This window comes from Petaurus breviceps, unplaced genomic scaffold (genome assembly GCF_028583685.1).
Source record: "Petaurus breviceps papuanus isolate PSGF00001 unplaced genomic scaffold, PetGlider_PUasm1.0 151, whole genome shotgun sequence".
NCBI classification, from domain to species: domain Eukaryota; kingdom Metazoa; phylum Chordata; class Mammalia; order Diprotodontia; family Petauridae; genus Petaurus; species Petaurus breviceps.
The window spans coordinates 17693397-17718032 of NW_027185712.1; the positions used below are offsets into that span (position 1 = coordinate 17693397).

General features: G+C 42.0%; 3 protein-coding genes across 5 annotated transcripts in view; 1 reads left to right on the forward strand and 2 right to left on the reverse strand.

Annotated features, from left to right (window-relative positions):
* Window positions 1-2747, forward strand: part of EXOC3 (exocyst complex component 3) — a 34856-nt gene extending 32109 nt beyond the window's left edge. For all 3 annotated transcript variants that reach the window (XM_069076050.1, XM_069076059.1, XM_069076069.1), the window contains exons 12-13: window positions 934-1061; window positions 2078-2747. In XM_069076050.1, coding sequence (XP_068932151.1) covers window positions 934-1061; window positions 2078-2249 — 300 coding nt within the window. In that variant the 3' untranslated portion in view covers window positions 2250-2747. The remainder of the gene's footprint in view (window positions 1-933; window positions 1062-2077) is intronic.
* A 10135-nt stretch (window positions 2748-12882) lies between these two features.
* Window positions 12883-19020, reverse strand: LOC138153281 (uncharacterized). The gene has a single exon (XM_069077412.1). It carries the CDS (start codon window positions 19018-19020, stop codon window positions 18385-18387), a length of 636 nt encoding a protein of 211 aa, XP_068933513.1. The 3' UTR covers window positions 12883-18384.
* A 5088-nt stretch (window positions 19021-24108) lies between these two features.
* The window catches only part of SLC9A3 (solute carrier family 9 member A3), a 146265-nt gene continuing 145737 nt past the window's right edge, over window positions 24109-24636 (reverse strand). The window contains exon 16 of the mRNA XM_069076082.1: window positions 24109-24356. Coding sequence (XP_068932183.1) covers window positions 24109-24356 — 248 coding nt within the window. The remainder of the gene's footprint in view (window positions 24357-24636) is intronic.

Below are 24636 nucleotides of genomic sequence, written 5' to 3' on the forward strand. Positions count from 1 at the left end.
AGAGAGAGAGAGAGAGAGAGAGAGAGAGAGAGAGAGAGAGAGAGAGACTGACTTACACACCTGGGAGCCAGAAACCAAATAATTACTTGATCTTTATTTGTGATCAAAATAGTGTTATGGATTTTGAGTAAGTCAAAAGTTGGAGGAAAAAATGACAGAAAAAGTAATGAGTACAACTCAAGAGTATGCAACTACCAAAAAAAACCCTTCTCAAGATTCAGTTTGCTGAAGCATATTTAGACAAACAGATGAGTTCATTTGAAAGTAAAGTAGATCACAGTAAAGGCAAGAGTCCTGGCGCTGGCCAGGAGAGACTTCCTCTAGCTAAGGCGGCACATTGTCAGAGTCTGCATGGTTTTAAATCAGGTCATATGTATTAGTCACTTTATGACCAACTATAATGCATTGTAGAAATGTGGCTTTAAAATTGTTTTTACTAATTGTTATTGGTCATGGGAAAATAGATTGCTTTGTGACCCTGGGCAAGTCATTTCACCTCTGGTGCTCAGTTTCCTCCTTTGCAGAATGAGAATGCTCTGCCTGCTTAATCACCTCTTGCATTCTTGTCTCACTTTAAGGTTTACAAAACACTTGCCTCAAAACAATCCTGTGAAGTGGGTAGCATGAGTATCATCCCCATTTTGTAGCTAAGGAAGCTAAGAGCTGTAGAGGCAAGTGCTTTGTTTTGGTGACACAGCCAGCAGTCAGAAGTCAGGACTCAGGTCCAGGCCTTGTGATTACCAGACCAGTCCATGTCACAGGGTGGTTGTAAGGAAGGCTCTTTGTGAACTGAAGAGCGTTGCAGAGTGGAAGGCTTGCCATTAGCCATCTGATTGTTGCTGGGAGAAAGAAGGGAATTTCCTGGTTTGTAATGAATGAAATAATGTCTTCGTGGAGGCAGTCTTCACATGCTCTTCACATGCCATTCTGTAGGGATTTGGAGAGGACACAGATGGACACTGTGATACCATTGTAGCCATTGCAGAAGTTATTAAGCTGACCGATCCTTCACTGCTTTATCTGGAAGTTTCTACTCTAGTCAGCAAATACCCAGATATCAGGTAATGAATGGCTTTCATGTTTTCCATTTTCATCTCCTGTTGGTGGAGCCTAGCTTGAGCTCCATATTTTTTCCGAATTTGTTTCTCCTAAGAGCATTTTAAAAAATTCTTAACCTTTCTGTGGGGAAAAAAAAATGGATTCTGTCCCTAAGGCAGATAAGCACCGAGCACTTATGGGGTAAGTTGTTAGTAGAGTATTTATTGAGTACTTTGTGAGACACTGTGCCAGAGATTCTTAACCTGGGATCCATGAACTTTAAATATCTGTTGTCTGTCTACACACATACATACACATAAATAGATCTGGATATACACCAGTTTGTTTATAGTGTTCTTTGTGGAGGAGTGATAGGGAGACTGAACAACGCAGACTGGGGCCATGTTTCTGAAGGTCTTGAATACCATTTATCAGGATTGGTCAGTCCCGTACATCCCAGAGAGTGGCCACAATGTAAAAGAGGAGAGACCTGGCTCGAATTGCACTGGGTCATTTTCTTTGGCTTCACTTTGCTACTCTTCTCTCATTTTATGTTTGTGATATTGATCCTATATTCTTAGTACCCACAGACAAAAAGAAGCCAAGGTATCCTGTCTTTCATTTCACTAAACAAAAGTCTACCAAAAAAGATCTGTGCCCATGAAAAACATAAAACCAAAAATCTCTTCCAAATCTGGACTGATGAGGTAGGGGAAAAATTCACTCATCTGAAAAATCCATTTTCTCTCCCCTTTGAAGTCAAAGTAAAAACTCATCCCTTACTCAGCAGTAGGTCACCCACAGCTTGATTTCCAGTAAAAACTTGACATTTGTTGGCGTGATGGGCGTTTTAATTATTGCCAAAAGAATCTGGGCATTTCGACCTAGAAGTGCAATTTCTGAGCAAATGGAACTTGCTGGCACCTCTAAGCTCAGATTCCATGGGTTGTGTAAAGACACAGGATTGCTCCTCTATCTGCAGTGTGTTCAGACTTAGTCTAATGCTATTACTGTTACCCTTACCCTCTCTCATTTACAGAGATGATCACATCGCAGCTTTGCTGACAGTCAGAGGAGATGCTAGCAGAGATATGAAGCAAACTATCATTGAAACTCTGGAACAAGGACCAACGCAAATAAATCCAAATTATGTGCCAATTTTTAAAGACATTACAGTTCCTTCACTGAATGTGACTAAACTTCTTAAGTAACTAACCAGGCAGCCTCTAGTTTCTGTATAGTTATTCTCGTGATTTACCATCAGCATCCTTTGAAATGATTAAGGCAAGTGTAACTCAAACTAATTCAGACATAATTCTTTGAAATTTTGTAGTTGCTTGCTCTGGGGCTGACGAGGATTGTTTTAGGCTTATCCGACCCCAAAGATAATTGCTAATCTGGCCATTTGAAGAATGAGGCATTCTGATGGCCAGTGTGCTTTATCAGACTAGCAACAGTTGTATTTGCTCATACCCGCTTCTGTGATGAATGTACTTTATAAAGTTGTTCAGGATTCAGAAATGTTAATCATATGGTTTCTTTAGTGTCTAATAAAATGATTTTAAAAGGTTTTCAGAAGTAATGAAATGTACAGTCAGATTTCTTTATTCATTTAATTTTTGCTGCTTATAAAGCACTTCTGCTTAATTCAAAGTTTGATGTATGCCCTGTTTTGTACATGTGATGCTTAATTAAACATTTTAAAATACTGTGGCCTTATTTAAAACAACAAAAGACTTTCCCAGTTGAAAAATGAGAAAGATGATACTTTATTGTGATGTCCTCATCATGATCTTAGATATTTATTGACTTAAGGAAATGTCCTCTCCTCCAGTTTATTATTGTAGCCAGTTTTAATCCATGTTTATCCCTTTGTATCTTCTCAGTCTATGGTTCACATCAGGATACGTCTGTGGAGACACCGGTAGTAAAACATTTTAAGCCAGAGTGAGTCAAGTCATGATGATTATTCACTAAAGAGCTGAGTGTTCTGACTCCAGACTGACTTACTTTCCTTCCTGGCTTTTATTTTGGTTGGCAATATTTCTTGTTTTTTTGAATTTTTTTTAAAGGGGGGAAGGCAAGGCAGTTGGGGTTAAGTGACTTGCCCAAGGTCACATAGCTAGTAGGTGTGTCAAGTGTCTGAAGTCAGATTGGAACTCAGCTCTTCCTGACTTCAGGGCTTGTGCTTTATTCACGGCGCCACCTAGCTGCCCCAGTTGGTGATATTTCTACAAAGCATAGTGATGGGGAAGATCAGCCAAGATGACAGAAGAGGAAGAGCTAGTCCAATCCAGTTTCCCCAACAACTATTGCAACAATGATCTAAGAAGAACACTGGACTGGCTAGTGATTGGGAAATTAAAGGAGAAGCTACAGTGAGTCATCTTTCTAGCCCAAGATCACAAGAATTCAATGTATAGGCCAAATTACAGGACAAGAACTGTGAAAAGAGGGTGGACTAAAAGCTTAGACTCAGCCTCTCAGCCCAAGCCAATAGTTGCTGACTTCTCCCAGGATGACCAAGAACTTGGGCTTAGCACCCAGAGCCTCAAGCACAGGTTACCTAGAGTGGCCAAGATCTCATTCTTAAGACCCTGGAACTCCTAGTCAGATCAGCAACACCAGGTTGCACTGAGAATATTCCTGGAAGAATGACTAAATGACACAAACCCAGAAGAGATCAACCCTGAAATCCAATGCCTCAAAAGTAGCTTGCCCTTAAGATCAATTAGAATTTCTAAGAAGAAATGATGTAAAAGTTTAAATAAAACGATAAGTTAAATGAGAATGCTAGAGGAAAGAGACTTTAAAAAAAGATAGATGTGGAGGAGAGACTTGGAAAAATTAAAGAACTCACTACAAATTAGAAAGTACTGAACAAAAATTAATGGCTGCATGAGATAACTATTATAACAGACTGAAGAATAGAAGAAAATGTAAGATACTATGTAAAATCAACAGACTGGGAAAATATCAAGGAGATAAATTTAAAAATCACTGGACTATCTGAGCTGCTACCAATAAAGAGCCTAGAAATCATATTTGAAGAAATTATAAAACTGTCCAGATCTCCTAGGACCAAAGGGCAAAGTGAAACTAGAATCCACTAGTTTTACCTACTAAAAGAAACCATAAAATGATGACTCCTAGAAAAATCATAGCCAGAATCCAGAGCTTCTAGGTCAAAGAAAAAAAGTACTTCATTTGCTACAAAGAGAGTTCTATTTACTCTAACTATAGCCAGGATTACCCAAAATTTGGTAAGTACTACCTTTATGTAATAGAGAGCAAGGAATGTAATCCAAAAGGCAAAATAATACCCAGCAAAACAGTATCATTCTACAGTGGGAAAATAATAGACCTTTAATGAAGCAAAAACCTTGCAAGCATTCCTGATGAAAAGACTGGAGCTTAATAGAAACTTTGAAATACAAACCATTGGAGTAAAGAGAAGCATAGGTAAATACAAGTGATCAATTGCAAGGGTGAAAGGATGGCAGTCTAATGGCAAGAAGTGGGAGTGACACATCCCCTAACATCAGCAGGAGTCAGAATCAAATAACAAAGGATTTTTTTTTTATCTTAGATTAGCAGTCATTTTTTATCCTAGGAATGATTTTTTTATCTTTAGGAGGGAGGAAAAAGAGAAGTACACTCCAGAAGAAATGGGGCGCATATCATAATTGGGGTACAAGTAGTCCATATGAAGGAGGAATGGGTGGGGGAGCAGGTATCACTTGAACAGAACCAGGAGAACAATTTACACTGTAATATGAAAATGAACAATTTTGAAAGACGTGATCAATATACAGTGATATGTAATGTAATATACAGTGATCAGCCATGATTTCAGAAAACCAGTGCTTTGACGGCTGCCCATGTCCTGAAAGAGAAGTGAGGGACTAAGACTTTTCAGATGTGGCCAGCGTGGGATTCGTTTATTTATTTTGCTTGACTATGCATATTGCAAGGTTGGTTGGTCTTTTCAAGTGAGGAAGGTAAGAGGGAGAGAGAATTAGATGCTTGTTAACTGGAAAGGACAATTTTAACTTAAAAAGATAAAAATAGTAACTTCCAATCTATTACTGAAATAAACATGATTCTTAATATTCCTAAACCTCCTTTATTACCCTAGGTAACATCTCTTGGTGTTTCTTAATTATCCCACCTCCACTAAAGATAATCATTTGCTAATTGTTCATGTAAAAGGAGCTTAATTTTTCCTGTGGCCCTGTGCCTCACAGACCTCTTTGGCAACAGCAATGTTTTGAACACTCATTTAAATTTAAAACCTATGAATAGTAAGTACTACTCCTCCATTTTTTCTCACACCAGACATGCAGTGATAACCTCACTGGTAAATGGAATTTATGGTTTACGAGATAAGGCAGCGTGTTTTAGCTGTCCCTTTACCCCATTTTAAAAAGATGATTCATTATAACAGGAAAAGCATGTTTTTAAAATCAATAACTGATGAGTCTATAATTAATAACATTCAAATAGTGTTTTAAGGTGTACATTGGCATACATGGGCCTCACAGCAACCCTGTGAGTTAAATGCTGCAGATTATCCCCTTTTTACAAAGAAAACTGAATTTAAAAGGTTATAGGATTATGTCAATGTATGAATTTATAATAAATAATATATAATCATTCATTATAAAGAAACTGAATTTAAGAGGTTAAGTGATTTGCCCCTGGTCACAGTTAAGGGTCTGTGGTGGGCATTCAAACCTAGGTCTCTGCCTTCCGGTCAAGCACTCTCCAGCTATCAGAGTGCTTGCTGCCCGTGCTATCTCATGTCTCCTCTGCACTCCAAGGCTTCGGTGGCACCTAGATGATGTTGCTGTTTTCCTTTCCTCAGCTCCTATTGAAGGTCACCAGGGGTGGGCTAGAAATCAAAGCAGCCTGGTGGTATGAGGGGCTGGCATAGGACAGATCCATCATCTAATTTAGTTTTAATATGATGCAGTAGAAAGAACAGTGATTCTGGAGTTTTAGGACCTGGGTTCAAATTCTGTCTCTGACTTTAGGCAATTCACTTAAGCTCGCTAGGCCCCACTTCCATATCTATAAGGGGATGGGCTTGGGCTAGATGGCTTCAGAGATTCCTTCCAGCTCCAGACCTATGGTCCTATCAACTTCCTGGAGGTCACCTCTTCACTTTAAACATGGTGTTAGCATGTTCTTGAAGTAATCCCTGAGGTCCAGGTAACATCAAGTTTTTACTTTATTTCAAAAGCCTGATGAGGAAATGTTTTTAAAAGGGCCTTCATAAGTAACAGGAACTAAGGAGAGGGAGAAGCCATTAGAGTTATGGCTTACCTTGGTCAAGAGACAATGTATTGGTCCCAGCCATAAGGGCCCAGTTCTCTTGTAATTACGCTTATTTGATTCACTGCTCATTGAGGCCATGTTTTATTGATCACTGTTACATGTGTGTGTATGTGTGACCACGTATGGGGCTGGTTAGCTCAGATGCTCCATCAGAGCATGGTTCTAACATAGAACCATTAGGGCCCTCAGACACCAGTTAGTTCAGCCTCCTCATTTAGGTGGAGACCCAGATGGGGCCCAAGGGATTTGCTGAGAACCTCCTTCCTTAGCCCTTTGTCCCCAAAGCCAATGCACCTGTATATATTTGGATACATAGGTAGAAGAAGGTCAGGTCACCAAGATCATGAAAACTCCTGGTATGGGAACATCGGAACATTTTGTGATAAACATTTTAAGGGACCTGAACGTTCCTGGGGCGCCATCTTCTGGTGAGTCAGTAGCAAGGGAGAAGCAGCCAGTCTGGAGCGGACTAAATCGGCTATTTACATTTTAAAGTGAAAAGCTTGGCCCTGTGACTGCGGTCGAATTAGTTTCTAAGGAGAATCATAGCATGTAAATAAACGAAAGAGCATTTATTAAGCAGTTAATATTGTAATTACATAGCACAGTGTTAAAAGCTGGTGTGACAAATAGGAAAACAAGCCTGTTCTCAAGGAGCTCAAGCTCCTGGGGTGGGGGATCTGACACATACACACACGATTTTACCTGCAGGTCAGAAGGAAAGGACCGATTTCCTTTAGCGTGCTGCTGCCAAGGAGCTGGCAATACATTTTTAATGTCATATCCATTGGTTAAACTATATCTGTTTCTTATGTTACACTATTTGGGCAGGGCCAAGGATTTGGTTGTAAGGACATTCCTCTGGGAAAAGACTTTAGAGATCTAGTTCAACGTCCTCTTGAAAAATGAAGAAAAAAGCCTAAAAGGGCTAGATGACTTGTCCAAGGTCACACAATTTGTGACAGGACCAAGATAAGAGCCCAGGCATCTCTGACAGTCCAATGCCCTTTTCACTACCCCAAGAAACAATGGCACTTCACAGGCAGTGTTGCATGAGAAATTGGACAGTATAATCAGAGTAAACAGCATCATCCAAGGAAAAGAATGTGGGCTTTGAGTTGGGAGATCTGCTTTACTCATTAAATAACTGGGCAAATTATTTAACTCATTTATTTTTCAGTTTTCCAGTCTGTCAAAAGAATAACTTCTCCATACTTCAGCAGAGTATAAAAATCAAATGAGGTTATTATCCATGTGAAAACATTTTCAAAAAGTTGAAAAGTGTTGTTCAGCTATAAAAGGGTCTTTCCCTTAGGTCTGAACTATGATGGACTAGGTCCAGCCCACACAACAAGTCTTGTCTTTCTTGACAGGATTGCTCTGATCTGCCTGAGGACCTGGCATGGTGTTTTGCTCTGGGAAGCTATCGAGCCTCTGCCCTTTAATAAGAAATGCCATCTTCGATGGATTGTACTTCGGTTTTATTTTTATTTTCATAGTTTACTGAAAGGTCTGAATTTGATTCATTTCCCTTTTCAAGAAGAACTTTGCCCCAGGTTCCACTGGGGTATTTTTGCCCATTTCCTTTTCCTCACTTAGTCCCCCAGTTCAGGGAAAAGTAACTAAGGGTGAGGCAGCTGGAGGCATGCTCTCTGCTATTCCTCAATATGTGTCCTTTATTTTTGTTTCCAGTCCTAATGTAGAATACAGGTCTGACTCTTATGCCCAGTTCTGTGGGCCACATTTTATAAATGACATTGATTAAATGGGGCATGAGTAAAGGAGGATGGCCAAGATGGAAATCATAGCATGCAAAAATGGGTCAAAGGACCTAGATATGTTTAAAAGAGAAAACTGAGGGGAGGTGGAGGAGTGGGGAGCAATGAACTTCAAGTATTGTCATTTTTCTTGTTCAGTCATGTCCATCTCTCTGGGGCCCCATTTGGTTTTGTGTGTGTGTGTGTGTGTGTGTGTGTGTGTGTGTGTGTGTGTGTGTGTGTGTTTTGCTTTTAGGAGGCGGGGAGGCAGGGCAATTGGGGTTAAGTGACTTGCCCCAAGTCCCACAGCTAATAAGTGTTAAGTGTCTTGAGGCCAGATTTAAACTCAGGTCCTCCTGACTCCAGGGCTAGTGTTCTTTTCACTGTGCCACCTAGCCATCCCCGGGGTTTTCGTGACAAAAAGACTGGAGTGGTTTGCCATTTCCTTCTCCAACTCATTTCACAGATGAGGAAACTGAGTGAAACAGGGTTAAGTGATGTGCCCAGAGTCATACAGCTCGTTAAGTGTCTGATGTTATATCTGAACTTAGGTCTTCCTGACTCCAAGCCCAGAACTCTATCCACTGAGCCACCTAACTGCCTTTGTCATATGGAAGAAAGATTTGCTTTATTTTGCTTGGTCTCAAAGGGCCAAACTACAAGTAATAGGTGGAAGGGGCGAAGGCAGATTGATTGCAGTTAATTTCTGCAGATTTGCAGAAAGGAAAGCCTTTCTAATACCTAGCCTGTCGAAAGGTGAAATGGATTACTTTGGAAGATAAAAAGATTCTTTGAGAAGATTAAAATTGATTCTATATCATTTTTAATTGATCCTATTTACAATTAATTTATTTTGTCCTGTAACTGCCTAAGTCATAGTTTTTTGCCTCTGAACTTAGTCCAGAAATTCAGCTAGTTTGTTAGGAATTAAGTTTAGAAACTCAGTTGTCCTGCTTATTACAATGCAGATACACATCAGAGTTGAGTCTGGCATCTTTACACCACTAACCTTCAAGGACGTCCAGTTTGCTATCCAAAGAAGTTTGGCCTAATATCTTTTGACCTTGCAGGTTGACTCAAACAATGAACTTTTCATAGTCACGGGGGAAAGGAGAAGGCCATTGCTAGCACTCATTTCCAACTTCCAACCAATCCTATTGTCTCCTATGCCTCAGGGATGTCTTTGTCTCCAACTCCATGATGTCACCTGCCCTTTTCTATTCTTTGTTTTAACCTTATAAAAATGAGTCATCTTCATCTCAGGGTCTTTGATTATTAACTGAGGTGATTGATTCATTGACCCTTTCTATTGGCAGGTGGTTCCCTTGTTAATATAATGTTATCTTGCTTGGAGAAAACATGCCCCAGTTTATCTTTATTTAATTTCACTCGTGACCTCTCATTAGAAATCCAGTAGAGGGTGGCTGATAACTTCTTGGAGATGTAGTTAGGATTCCTGTTCAGGTTTAGGTCAAACTTGACATGCCCCTTCCAGATCTGAGATTTTGTGATCCTGCATTCTCTTGTCTTCTCCTTTCCCTTCTTTTTCTCTTCTTTTCCTCTTTTCTTAGAGTATGAGTTAAGGTTAACATTGGCATGTCTGAGCATTGCTTAGCCCTTATGGTGGCATTTAAGGGTAAAAGAGTTTGCTGACTCGAGTTAATATTCTTTGCTGATGTCAAGCGTCATCGGGGCCAGCTTCCATGGAATCGAGTCCTTGTTTCTCTCTGTCTCTGTCTCTCTGTCTCTGTCTCTGTCTCTCTCTCTCTCTCTCTCTCTCTCTCTCTCTCTCTCTCCCCCTCTCTCTCTCCAGCACCCAAAGGCTCTCCCTATCCCTAGCTTCTCTGACCTCAAGTGTATCACCCCATTTTGAAAAAAAATATCCTTGATCCTCTGCTTTGATTTATCCAAAGAGCATTCGATTTGGAGGCAGAGGACTGAGTTCAGATCCTGGTTCAGCTACTTACTAGAAAAAATGTTACTTTTATAGTCTTGGTTTCTTCATTCATTAAAACCTCTAGGTCCCTTCCAAGTCTAAAGCCTATGATTTTATCTTTAGTGAATGTTATAAATACTATAAACCTTCCTGCCAGCTCCATTTTATTGCTGAGACTGTATCGCAGAGAGGGTAGGGGACAATGCTGAATTAAGGTTGGAACTCAAGACTTTTGACCATAAGACCAGTACTTTCTCCATTATACCACACTTCCTTTTAGCACCCAATATTGCTTTCTTGTCACAATTAAATATTTAAAAAGGGCCTTATTGAGGTCTGAAGCCATAGTTAGTGCTAAATAAATATTCTGATTCTAAAGTGGGTGTAGGCACAGTAGAAGATGATAGAAATCAACCAATCGAGCATTTATTCAGCACCTACTGTGTACCAGGCACTGTGGTAGATATTGGAGATATGAAGACTAAAAGAGATGAAACAGCCCTTGCCCTCAAAGGCCATACCTTCCACCCAGGTGATGAGTCTCCAATTTGATCATGACAATTATTTTTGAAAATCTGACCTGGACATGTTTGAGACCCCCGGAATCCCATACATAACAATAGAAATGACAAAGAATGAGAAACCCTTTTTTGTTGTTTTTGTATTTTTGAACCTAGAAGTACAGTGACCAGTTGTGGGCCTGTTCCCACTGCTGATGGGCATTGAAAGCTTTGATAACGAGTCTCTCCCCATTCCAATACCTTCTCTATTCAGCTATCAAAACGATCTTCCAAAAGCACAGATCTGATTGGACTTCTTTGGACCTTTCCATCATGCCTTCCTTTCCCAGGAAACTCATCACTGGGAAATCTCATTATCCTGCAAGATTGAATCTGCCTGGTAGGCACATCTCATTAGGGTTCTCTGAATGGAGGGCAAGAGCATGGCCTCTAGGGCCTCTGTTTAAGGAGGGGGCCCAGCACAGTCTTCTTCCCATTTCTTATCAGCTACCCTGCTTTTAAACTTCTTTGGACCTCTCCATCATGGCCCCATGCCAAGTACCTTTCCTCCCCATCAGCTTCATTTTGTGTGTCTTTCCCTCACTGGAGTGTAAGCTCCTTGAAGGCAGGGATTGTCTTTGTTTTTATTTGCATTCGTATCCCCAGAACCTTGATGGCACATAGTGGATCCCTAATAAATGTTTTATCCACTCACTGAATGACTAGTATTCAAAGCTCTTCATAATCCTCCCTTTTGCCTAAATTCCCTATTACATAAGAGGGCATTACTGTTCTCTCAGCCACCTATGCCCACAACCTGGGTGTCATCCTTAACTCCTCCTCTCCCCATCGCCAATCAATGGTCAGGTCCACTCATTTTTACCTAAATAGCATCTCTTGTTTATGCCCTCTTCTCTTCTTTGACCTTCCACCCACTACCCTGTAGAGACCCCCATCATCTTACACCTGGACTACTGCAATATCCTACTGTCTTCCACCTCTCCCCCTACACTACATTCTCCACTCAGCTGTCAAATCAGTCTTCCTAACACAGGTCTGACCATATCACATGCCTCCCCTCCCCATTCAGTAAACTCCAGTGGTTCATTATCAACTCTAAGATCAAATATGAAACCTTCCGTCATCTAAAGCCCTTTATAACATGGCCTCCTTCTACCTTTCCAGGCTTCTCAGACCCTATTTCCCACCATGCACTCTTGTGACCTAATTACACTGGCCTCCATGCTAGTCTCTGGCCAAGGCCCTCCATCTCTTGTCTCTGTGAGTTCTGACTGGCTGTCCTCTCTACCTAGAATCCTTCATTTCCATCTCCTGCCTTCCTGAACTTTCTTCAAGTGCCAGCTAACATCCCACCTATTTACAGGATGCCTTTCCTGACCCTCCTCAGTTTTCATGCTTCCCTCTGAGCTACCTTGTAGGTATCTTTTTTGTACATAGTGTTTGCCTATCTATCTCTTACTAGCTTCTTTAATGCCCCTCTGCATGCCCAGCCCCTTAGCACAGCTGTAGATGCTTAGTAAATTTTTGTTGGCTATTTACAGTACAGCCTGCTTTAGGAGAATATTTTGGTGGCCTTGGGGAGCTGGATGATAGCATGAGCACCCTGAGGCAGGGGCTGGGGAGGAAGCCTCCTGGGAAATGACAAGCACCCCTGTGAGCAGGCCTGGGTTCAAGTTCTGCAGTTGCCTTTCTTTTGCTGTGTTGGACAAGTCGCTTTCCTCTTTGTAAAATGAGGGACTAACCTAGATGATCTCGAAGTCTCCTTCTAGCCCTAATTCTGATTCTAGGAGTGTGTGTGCTGAGGAACAGAGGAAGAAGACAGGCGGAAAGGAGTGGGAATAGCCCCAAATTAAAAATGTTTGCCTAGAACCAGTCCTAGATGCACTTTTTCTTTCCACTTCCTAGAAACTAAATGGGAAGAAAACTTTTCCAGAATACATCGGCTGCCACATTCTTATGAAGTCTTCCCATCCCCACCCTGCCAAGAGAAGAGAGCTTTTGTGACACAGGACAGAGTAATCTGGAGGAGGCTTCTCCCAGGTCAGAGGGCCCAGTGGACCTGGGTCTTCTGTTGTGCACAATTTCAAGTTTTCAGTTCACAGTTTCATTGTCTGTGTATATACCCCTGTGCAGCCTATTAAGATTTCTTCTTCTCTGTGTCTGAAAGGCCCTATCTTTGGTCTCCTGCTCCTGGCAGTGAAGATCAAAGCAGATTCATTCCCAACCACACCTTTTTATCACACATTTGCTACAAAGAACAACCCTTTAAGAAAGGGGAAGGAAATAAATGCAACTTTCAATAAATTAATTTTAATGTCTGAGCAGTGGTTGCATATATGTGTATATATTTCTTTATATCTGAGATAGCGAAAATGTGATTCCATCAAAATCATAATTTATAGACAAAGTTTTCATCACAAGGTGATTGGAAAATATATTTCATAGAATTGATCAAGCAATATTACAGCATGGAATGGAAATGAAGCCCTATTCTTATGTAGGAATTACCTGTCAATCCTCCAAAAGGCATCTGGAAAAAGATTCATTAAGGCACATAATTATTTGTGATTAAGATCACACAAAGTTCCAATTTGATCACACATCTGCAAATTAACATTTCACACAACCAGCTTCACAACTCACAACTCAACTTCCATTTCAATACCAAGGAAATTCTTCCCCCTATTTTTCCCCCACCATACTAAATTGATATCACAGCACACTGAACATCGTTAATAAAATTAAACTGGGTACAAAGTATCTAGAACCAAGAACCAATGATTACTTATATTTATGCACTTTATCACTATACAGTGAAGTAGGCTAAAGGTATGTATTAAATAAATAGGAAATTTAAATTCTTTCCTAATAAAAATTATATAACACATTTTTTCCTAAGGAATATACATTCAGAAGATTTTTTTTACATTCCATTTTACAGTAATGATAAAAATGGTGAGAATGTGCTATTTATCAAGTATATCTACAGTAATAAGATTCATAACACTGTGTAAATAGACTAAAAACCTACTGAACTCATTCTTGAGAATGTTAAATATAAGAAGAGAAATATCACACCTTCCATGAAATGAGGTCTCCTGGTTCAACAGAAAATATTTCTTTTTTTGGAAATTCTATTCCCTACTCAGTTGTTGGGTAACCCCTGTATTTCACACAAGCAGAGATTAAAAAAAAATCTGCCTGGCCACTGAAGGACAAACCACACACACACACACACACACACACACACACACACACACACACACTAATAACAAAAACAAAAGATTCAAGTAAACATGTGTTGAATGAATGAATGAAACAATAGACACATGTATTCTCAAGTCACAGCTGAGCTCTGCTGACCGACATCCAGAGGCAGTAATGTATGATTGGGAGAGGACAGCCAAAGAGCTTTCTTTCTTATCTTAACAGCTGATTGTGCTGACAATGATTGGATGGACTGTGCTGCAGCCCAATTTGTTCAGATGGTTGAACATATCTGATTATCTGTGCTGTTATCCATTTTTTTTTTAAGCAGTTGCTTTGTTTTAGATTGTGTGGACAAGGGCCACGTTAGTTTGCGCCTTCCAGCACGTGGGTTGCAGGTGACTGAGAAGGCACTTTGGAAGATGAACTCTTTTAGATCCCTGGGAGCTTCTTCAGTGCACGGGAGTAATGATTCTCTGGATGATACCTCAACAGCCTGAAACAGGTAGGGTTGCTCTCCTATGCCCAGGAGATTGCCAGACTTGGGAGGCTCTATTTATTGGCAACATGGAATCAGTCATTTTCTGGCCTAATTATGCTTTGGGAACTAACCAGCTGGCCCCTTGCTGCTCAACAGGTCTGACTGATCATATGGTTAACATAAGAGGATTGTGGTACTCAGGAACACCAGACTTGCTTTCAACAGGGCATTTTAAGCTACATACATGTAGTATGATTTTTGCACTGCTGCAATCATGCTGACTGAAAAGATAGTTGGGAAATATGGAGAACCACTGAAAACATGCAAACATCACTAGAAGAGATTCCCCATTATAACACTACTCTTTATTATGCATTGGGATATATAATGAATCAACATGGGTCCCTAAATCAAAGCAACTCCATTTAGTAAAAGGAAAAAAACAAGGTGATTATATGCCTATAAGCTGGTGTCAGTCCTGTCCCCCAGGGACAGAATTATAAAGGGTATCTGCTCTATTAGTAAAGAGCTAACCTTCAGGGCAATTCCTTCTTTTTTTAATTGGAATAAATGTGACAGGGTATGAAAACAAGGAGTCTTCAGCTACTCAAGTAATCTGTGATTGGTGTACACTTTAATAAATATAAATTATTCAAGGCTTTTCCTTTGCATTAACTTTTCTGAGAGCATATTATGGTAAAAGATGAATCACAAAGCAGAAAACAGTGATCAGTGATCAATTTCATTTTCCTGATCAAAGGACTTGAGAGTACTGGTTGCTTATATGATGCTTATAGAAAACATTTTGAAATTATTATAATCTATCTCTTACTATCTGTCCCCAAAACAGAAGCTTGAACAATGAAGCCTGAATTCTGCTTGACTCAGATGTGAACCAAGGAGCCATTTATAATAACTCGGTGTTCACAAGAAGTTCAACATCAGAGATGTGCATTACTTTTCCTAAGTGTACAAGCTGGTCAATGTTCCTTTTCTCTTTGCTACATGGAGAGGATGTCACACTGATTCCACTCTTCATCTCTGGTCCCTGCTCCTCCTCTTTCATCAGGACTACTTTGGGGCCACCCAACACAAAATGTTAACCCAGGAAGGTTTTCTTAAAAGTGAGCAACTCTCCCAGTCCCTTTCAGGAGTCATCCAGAATTGGATGAAGAATCATCACAGCTGTTCTGAGATCCCTTTCTTCTTTACCTGAAATCACGTCCTAAAGATGAGGTGCAGCGATTCTCACTTAAGGACTCTCCTTGTTCATGGGGCATAGGGGTGTGGAAGAGAGAAGAAAGGTTCAGCCAAGAGTTTTAGGGCAACTTTCTGAACTGCTATAGAGTGATCACTCTGAAGGCTTCTTGATATGTCCCCAGCCTCCCTTTGGCAAATGTATAGATACTTTACTATTTGGTTGTTTCCACTTCTCAAAGGATATGGAAAAATGATGATGGAAGGTACAGAGCACAAAAATAACTCACCTAATCAGTCAAGTCAGCGTAAAAAATGAGTCAATTTGTTCGAAGAGAAAAAAGCCATTTAGTCAAATTGGTTGTTGGACATTCTGTGTAAAAGGAACTGATGTTTAAGATAAGGTTTGTGACCAGCAGCATCAGCACCCTGAGAAGAGAAGGGAAATGGCACCCAGAACATATCTGGGCCATTGTGTTGGTAGGAGTGCATCGTTAGTCACACCGATCTTGTCTCCCTCCCACCCCCTCCACTGCTCAGGACTATCCCTCCCATGCTTGATTCCTGACTATTCTGGTGGTGTCTTAAACCAGCGCGTTCAGGCAGGTGAACCACTCCGAACATGCTTCCCCAGGCCCTGACGAATGCCCAAACCCTTGAAGCAGCCCAGCCTTCCCCCTCAGGCCTAATAGTAGTCATAAAGGGTGTTCAGTGATCCCTTTCAGAAATACAACCGGACTTTCTTTTCACTGTTGCATTATAAATAGGAATAGTTCATTAGTGGGGAGGGGGGTAGGTAGCACTGGTAACATAAAACCAGATCCCTTACTTCTTCCATTTTGGGTCAGTAGCAGGCAGATGTTTGGACAATCAGTTATTATGCAATATTGGAAACTATCAAAGTTGTTCAGTCTAATCATTCACTTTCACATGCTTTCAGGAGGTGAGCAGAGAGAGAGAGCAGATAAAAGGCCTTATTTCTACTTTATTGGTAGAAAACAAGATAGGGAGGTCAAAGGACCTGCCTAAGTATGCACATGGGCAAAACTGGGATCTGAACTATGATTTCCTTGAGGCCTAGAAACTCTATCCTGCACATGAGCCCAATGTTCAACTCGAGTTGACTAATGCGGGGAACTTTGGTGTCAAAATATGAAGATACATAATTAAGTCAAAATGTTTTATGTTGAAGCAAATGAAAATACACAGAAGTTTGTTGGGGGGGGAAATACATCTTACCCAAAGATCCCCATTGCACTCTGGAAAAGTCCTGTGAGTGCAGTCTCTCCTATTCATCTGGTAGTTCATGACAGGAGTCATGGGCACACCTGGCAAGCCCAACAAGGAAGATCAGGTGAGAAGACTGGGACCATAAGGCCAATCCTCCTAAACAGTTTACCTGTTAGGCAAGAAATCCCTATTGCAACAACTCTTGGACAACTAGGGGATCTTTAGTAATCATATGTTGTAATGTCTCCTTGCTTTGGGGTCTGAAAGAATTCATTTACTGGGGAGGATCTGGCTGACTAAGGTCATTCTTGCTCTGCTGAGATGTGATGGGGCATAAACTACCATTATGATTCCCTGTCCCCAAAGTAGCTAGATTTCAGATCTTGAAAAGCTACAAACATATATACTAATAGTCTGCTTCTCTATCCACAGTACTTGAGAGTTTTTGCTTCCTGAGTCATCAAATGTGGAACTTAAATAATACAACACAAAGGGACAGAGGAAATAAGACTAATTAATTGAGTTGTGCAAAAAGATCCCAGTAGATGGGAACATAAGTGGTCACAAAGCTATGGGTGATAATCACTCAGATTCAGCTAAGTGAGCTTTCTGATGAAAGGGACAGGAAAGACATGAGAACTATTGCTATTTAAATGAAAACAAAATCAAATTTGCTTTTAATTTTTCATTGAATATTAGCTAAATTCTACCATTACCGACATCACAGGTCCAACTCAACCTCTTTTCCTGACTTGTTCATTACAGCCAGGAATCAACCTCGTGCAAAGACTGCAGAGGAGGAATCTGTTCGTGGGTGAATTCCCAGGTGAGGCCAATTAAGTCTGACTTTGAGATGGTCCAACCAGACGGGTCAACACATTAGCTGTGATGACCATGATTGTTTCATCATCAGGTCATCTTCTATTGCTCAATCTCAGCATCACTGAGAGAAATCAACTATATAATGAGGAATCAAATTCCCCGAGTGAAGTGAGGTTTTTCAAGGATTCCATGACACAAAACAGGCAGAAGTAGGAAAATGTCTGAAGAGTTTCCCATGGAGGAAAAGGCACTGATCCATCCCAGAGGAGACCTGAGATCCCAAAGAGAAGCTGAGCAGTAGTTTGAAGACAACAGCTTTACCTTTGTTTTGTACCTAAAACTAAGGTGATGCCTCTCCCTACCACAGTCCTGGTTTCCTTCCTTCAATGTTCCCCTCTCTGAGCCCTTCTCCTTGGCTGGATTTTGCTAATGAGGCCTGTGGGCAGGGACGCCCCATGGGCAGCACCAGACCCAGTTCAACCACAGCGACCACAGCTGAAGAGGGCAGTGATTTGGGAGGTCACGACCATGGCCCCAATCTTACAATGCCCCTCCCTTCTCCAAGCCCTGCAGAGGGCATACAACACAGGCTCCCGGGGAGTCAGGACTGGATCTGAGCCCCAGGCAAGTGATGCCAATGAAGTGTTTAACCTGCAGAGTCCTGTGTCCCCTCTCATGCCACCGAGGAAAGGGATAAATGCTAGAAGTGTCCCCACAGGACAGACAGACATACCTGCGAACCTGAGAGTTTCATTTTTTCCCTTTTTTCAATGGAGAGCTCTAATTTTCCCAGATTCAGCCCCTACTCCCCTCTCTTTTTCTACGCCCAATGACAGTTTTTCCTGCTTTCTCGGATCACAGCTGCGTCTCCTCTTGTTCCAGAGAATGTGGGAGGATGTGACAAGACTGAGGGAGGGAAGCCAGTTTCTGTAGCTTGGGGTAGCGTAGGGGTTTGGGCCTGTGGAATGACCGCCGGCTCTGAACTCGCCTTGCTGCCGCTGACCTCAGGTGTGCATGCATGTTGAGCAGAGTTCTCTTCTCCTGGAGGGCTTTGGGGGCAGGGCCCCCCAGCTCTTCTTTCAGCCCCACAGGTGGGTCTTGCTTGGGGTTTGCTGACTCCCCCTTGGTCTCAGGAACATAGCCAGGGTTCGCAGGAGGTGGATTGTTCTGACTGGAGTTGGTCTTAGGGTTGGTCTCAGGAGGCTTTCCATCATAAGGCTTGCTGTATTCTGAGGCAGAAGGCAGAGTATTGACTCCTCTGTTGTCTAGGGAAGAATAGTTCTGTGTCCATGGCCTTTGCAGACAGGCTGGGAGGAGGAGCAGGGGCTTCTCAGGGGGACCCGGAGTGGGGTTTGCTTGGTCAGGTTTCCAGGAAGGCAGTTTTTCTCTTGGAGAAGAATATCCTGTCAATGGCACATCAGAGCCTGTCTCACCTAGGACAGCAAATGGAGACACAATACATGAATGAATGAATGAAAAAAACATGAACATTATTAGCATGTTAGGGTGGGGAGGGACCTCTGTGTTCACCTAATCCAATACTTTCTTTTTACATGAGGAAACTGAAGCCTAGAAAAGTGACAAATCACAGAGCTAATTAGTGGCAGAGCTGGGCCTAAAACCTGGTCTCCTGACTTCCAAGTCAGGGTACTTGTAGTCACAGTAAGAGCTGATATTTATGTAATACTTTTTTTCATGGCTTAATAAGGATTTACACACATTCTCTCATTTGATCCTTACCATAGCCCCAATATCAGGTAGATGTTAGGACAGGCGTTATTATCCCAATCTCATAGATGAAAAAACTGAGGTCTTAAGAGGGGAAGAGAGACCTGCCCAAATCCAAAATCAAAGATGAAGTATAGCCATGGATTTGGAATCAGACAATCTGGCTTTGAATATCGTTTCTATTACTGACTCTCTGTAGTATGGGCTGGTCATTTACCTATTCAGGCCTTCTGATTTCTTTGTCTTTATAAGGAGAATGTTTGGGGGACAAGGAGTTATGTACCTGTATTTACAAAGCATACATTCAAATGAGGGAGACAACATGTAAATGACTAGGCATAAACAAGATATATTCAGAGTCAATGGAAAGCAATGTGAAATGGGAATGTGTTAGCATCTCGGGGCTGGAGGGACTGGGAAAGGATTCTTATAGGTGGTGGGATTTGAGCAGGAGGAAGTAGCAGAAATTAAGGGGTGGAGCTGAGAGGACAGAGCTTTCCAGGCATAGGGGACAGTCCGGGCAAAGCCAGGAGACAGGGCATGGAGTGTTGTGTGGGAATAATGGCCAAGAGGCTGGGGTGGCTGGATTGTAGAATTTGTGGAAAGCAGCGAGATGTAGGGAGACTAGACGAGCCAGCTTGAAAAGTCAAAAAGGGGATTTTCTATTTTATCCTGAAGATAATAGGAAGCCACCAGCATCTCATGGAGCAGAGGGGGTGACATGGTCAAACCAGAAAAAAAAAAGAACTGGCAAGCTGAGTGGAGGACAGAGGGGTAAAACGAGGTAGGGAGACCAGTGAGAAGACTCCTGTAGTAGTCCAGGTGAGTGGTGATGAGAGACTTGAACAGGTGCTGTGGCTAAATGAGTGGAGTGGAGGAAGAGGGGAAAGATGAGGTCTGGGTGGATGATGGTGCCATTGACAGTAATGGCAGAAAGGGGGAAAGTTTCAGGGAAAGATAATGAATTCTGTTTTACACATGTTGAGTTTACGGAGGGGACATCTAGCTTGCGATTTTCAAAAGGCAGTTGGGGATGCCTGAGTGGAGCTCAGAAGAGAGTAGGAGCTGCGTGCATAGTGAAGATAACAGCTGGTGGGAACAGATGAGCTTGCCAAGGGAGGCAGTATGGAGGGAGAAGATCAGGGCCTGTGACAGAGCCTTAGTCAGCCCCCATGGAGACTGGGTTTGACTTGGATGACTCTTCCTGGTCTACCCCTCCTCTGCATGCACTGTCTGCCTCCTTTTTTGAATATAAGCTCCTTGAAGGCAGAATGTGTCCCTTTTGTGTTTGGATTCACATCACTTAGCACAGTGACTGACATATAGTAAGGGCTTAATAAATGCTTTTCATTCATTCATTCTGACTGAACATCCTTTTAATACCTCCTTCTTCCTTTGAAGTCCCTCTTTGAAGCAAGGTACTGTAGGCTCTGGAGGGCTCCTTTCCTCAAATTTATATTCAAAAGCTTTGTGGACACCAATTGATCTCTTTAAAGTTGACTGAGGAGGCCCTATCTATTGAGTAAGATTACAGCATTCATCTTGGCCTATCTTTTACCCGTACCAGTTATTCTTATTAAGTGTTTCTTGAGGGTGGGGACTACAGTGCAGTCCTCTGTGTTCAGGGCCTGGCACAGTGCCTTGGATACAGCAGGTGCTGAGTGAGTTCTGGGAGGTCAGGGTGGCAGGGCATCATCTGGCTGACTCCTTGGGTGGAAGCTCAATTGACGCTTGAGTTTCTAGACACAGTACCATGTGCCCTTCCCCCTCCCTGGCTGACAATTTACTCTTATTGTAGGCTCCTGCCCAAGACTGAGAACAATGTTTCGTCATACAAATAGGGCTATGACCAGAAAAGTCCTAGAGTAGAACCCTGAGAAGATGGGGATTGAGGTGTGGTGGGCGGGGCGTGAGAGGAAGGGAGGACCTGGACGCAGCCAGCCCATCCTGTGGCTTTTGCCCTGAAGTTAAAATCCTCTTGGTTCTGCTTAGCCCTTAACTCTCTTCAAAGGTATGTGCTCAGAAAGTAAGACAACCTCACCTAATCAGGTTGAGACTTGCAAGTATCACCCTTCGAAAGGGAGGTTTTATAGGGAGAGGAAGACACAATTAGGTGTTGCTTGGGAATGGGCTATCTGGCTGCCTGATAATTCCCAGGTGGGGAAAAAGGCCCTCCACCTCGGGGAGAGGGCATGGGACAAAAGCCAGTCAGGGGCAGCAGCAGAATGACCCTGCCTGGTTACCAAGGACAGAGAGGCTTGATAGAAGGGGTTTCTACCATTGTTTACCAGCCATTTACAATTCCAAACTGAGCCATTCCCTCCCAGTTTGATTTTTTTTTTTTAAATTAAAGAAGACATCCCTTGACTTGATTCTTAAAGAGGTCTATTTACTGAATGGGAATTACCTCACTCAAAGAGATCCTGAAAAGACCTTAGCTTAAAATGGCCAGGGTCTCCTATTGCACCCTGGGCCATCTCCAGTCCTCCTGATGAATATCTGGTCACTGGACCCAGGTGGCTCTGGAGGAGAAAGTGAGGCTGGTGACCTTGCACAGCCTCCCTCACTCAAATCCAAGTCAACTGCAAGTCATGTCACCATCTCCCTGATGTCATGGCTTCCTTGGAGAACGAAGGACAAACACAGCAACAGCTACTGGATAAGGCCCAGCTTTTTATACAGAAATCACCCAAGCAGGCCTGATAACAACAGAGGGTATCTCCAAGAGGGAGGGGACAACCATCCCCCTGGTTGGGACTGTCAAGTTCAAACTATGGGAGAGGAGAGAAAAATCATCTTGCTTCTATCTTAGTTTCTTTCCAAAATAACACAAAACCTAACCAGAGTCAGAATTCTACCATGCCTCATCTTGGGGAAAGGTTTTTGCTTTGTATCACGTAGCCCTTCCACACTCTGGTGAAACCTATGGACCTCATCTCAGTAAAATGCTTTTAGATATAAAAAATGAGATACAGAAGATTACAGAAGAGAACAATTATATTAAAATAATTTCCAAAATATATTTTTTAAAAGTCCACGGATTCCACATGAAGAACTATTTTAAATGAAGCTAAAGCACCTGCTGCTTGTGTCAGTAGAAATTCTTAAAATTTCTTCTCCTTTCTCCAAATCTAAAACTAGTTACTAAAATGGTATTCTTTGAAGTTCCCTCCTGAAGATATAAGGCTTTGCTATGTTCCTGGACCCACCTCAGTAGTCTTGGCAAGAGAAGCCAAGAACAAAGTTTAAGGCAGGTAGAGTTTGGCCTCCAAGTCAGCATCGATAAACAAAGTACACATAGAAAACTTCAGGGGAACTTGAGAGTGTTGATGTTTTCCTTGTGGTTTTTTGTTTTGCTTTCCACTTCTTACTTATTTACCACTTGTTTGTTTACTTTTTTAAAATTGTCACTGGTTAGGAAGGAAGGAGGTTTGGCTAAACTGGAAGTGAGAAACTTACGACTCCCAGCTCTTTCATTTCATCCTGCCTCAGTCCCATTCTTTTTAAACAGGACTATTCCCTGCTGCTTCATAGACTGATACTTTCGTGTCTCATTTCTCAGGGACTGGGAAAAGAAAGAAAAATACAATATGTAGCTGTAAGTGTCCTTATAATTTTAAAGCACTTTTCTTTAATTTCTAAGCATGAAAAAGGAGGACTCAGTCTTGATTTCTTGTACAAGTTCTGGGGTACACCCTTTGAGGTTGGGGTGGGAAAGCCCATGATGCTCTGTTTTCTATCCACTCTCCTTAGGACAACTGACCTCTAGGTTTGGTAATGACTCTATGCTCAGCCTTTCCTAAATGGTGATGTTCTACTGGGATAGAAGCCCTGGTGAGGCTGCTGCAGCCCCAAAATGAAGAGCAGGAAGATCCCAAATCCCTTCAAAGCCTCCATCCACTAGAGGGAATAAGTGCCCTGCTGGTGCAGTGCACCATCCCAGCTAAGCTGGTAAAGGTATGGTCACTCTGGAACCTCTGACTTTCCCCATGGTGTTGGTTATCTCTGGAACTTCCATCTTTGGCAAAGGGAGCAGAGTCACCCATACAAGGATGAGGTCCCCAGACATGGCTGAAGGAAGCCACACTTGCCTATTTGGGAATTGTATTGGGTTCCTGTGATCCCTAAATTTAATGATCCACCAGGGATTGTGATGAATCAGAAACCACTGTCGTTTCTGATCTCGTTGGGTTTTATTGCTTTATTCATTCAGTAATGTAGTAGCTCTTGTATCAAGGTTGAAATGGGTTCTGCTGTTCCTTTCATGAACCTTCTAAATGCCTTAGGTCAAAGAAAAAGCAAGATCCTTCTTCTCCCTGAGCCTGTCTCTCCTTTGCTAATTCCTTACCCTAGCTCATCCCCTTTCACCCTCACATCTGAAGGCACAGCTATATCTTAAGGATTGAAAAGCTTTCAATGGAAAGTCATGGACTATGGCAAAACATTAGTTTCATTTTAAATCACATTTTAAGTAAAGTTTGCTATCAAAGAAAGAACTTAAAGGAAGAGTAAATTAAAGTGACTTAAATGAATAAGCACATTTGCACAGTCAGAAAAGCACTATGTGAATGGCACAAAGAAAATCTTTACATCAGTCTGTATCTACTGGAATTGACTAAGAAAGGCAGAACCTCCATCAAAGAGGAACCAAGGGTGGTTTCCTTAGGTATGAATACAACATGTCTCAATGTCCAGCCAAAGTGCACGTTCAGACCACAAGATAGAGAAAGAAAAAAGTGGGAAACACAGAGATAGAAAATTCATCTGAGGAGGAAAGAGATCAAAGAGTTTGTTAGGTAGCTGTAGCAGAGGAGATAAGTTAGAAAGAAATGAAGGTTGCATTAAAAATCATTACATATGTGTAGATTCTGGAAGAAAAGACCGAGGCCGCTCCTCTGGACTGTCAGCTAGCAAAAAGGAATCGACTGACTTAGTGCTGAGCCGGATTGGTGTGAGACGTCTGAAGTTGCTGGGAGAGTATGGAATTTGCACCCGTGCCCTTTGTGACGGCACCACTGTCTCCTCTGAAGACAACCATGGTGGCACCTTTGTAAAGATGCTCTGGTCCTCCTCCGTAGAAAAAACAGGGTTATCAATTCCTAGGAAAGAAGGGCAATGGGAGGTCATGTCAGTGGTGGAAAGTCAAAGCAGCTGCCAGTCTGCCTGGGGGGCAGTAGGAGCCATGGCTATCCTGAAGGAAGCCCAGACTGTCGGAGCTGGTCATGGTTAAGTTTACAATGTGCCTTGTCACCAATTCCTCACTGAAAAGAAAAGCACCACTTTCAAGAAGAATGATGACATTACATGGACTGGATACATGACTCCTCAGCTGCAAATGCCATGGACCATCACCCCATCTGTAACTATCTCACACTTATC

Excerpts from the sequence above, each read along its gene's own strand:
- LOC138153281 (XM_069077412.1), bottom strand. The coding sequence starts at position 19,020 with ATGTTCATGTTTTTTTCATTCATTCATTCATGTATTGTGTCTCCATTT.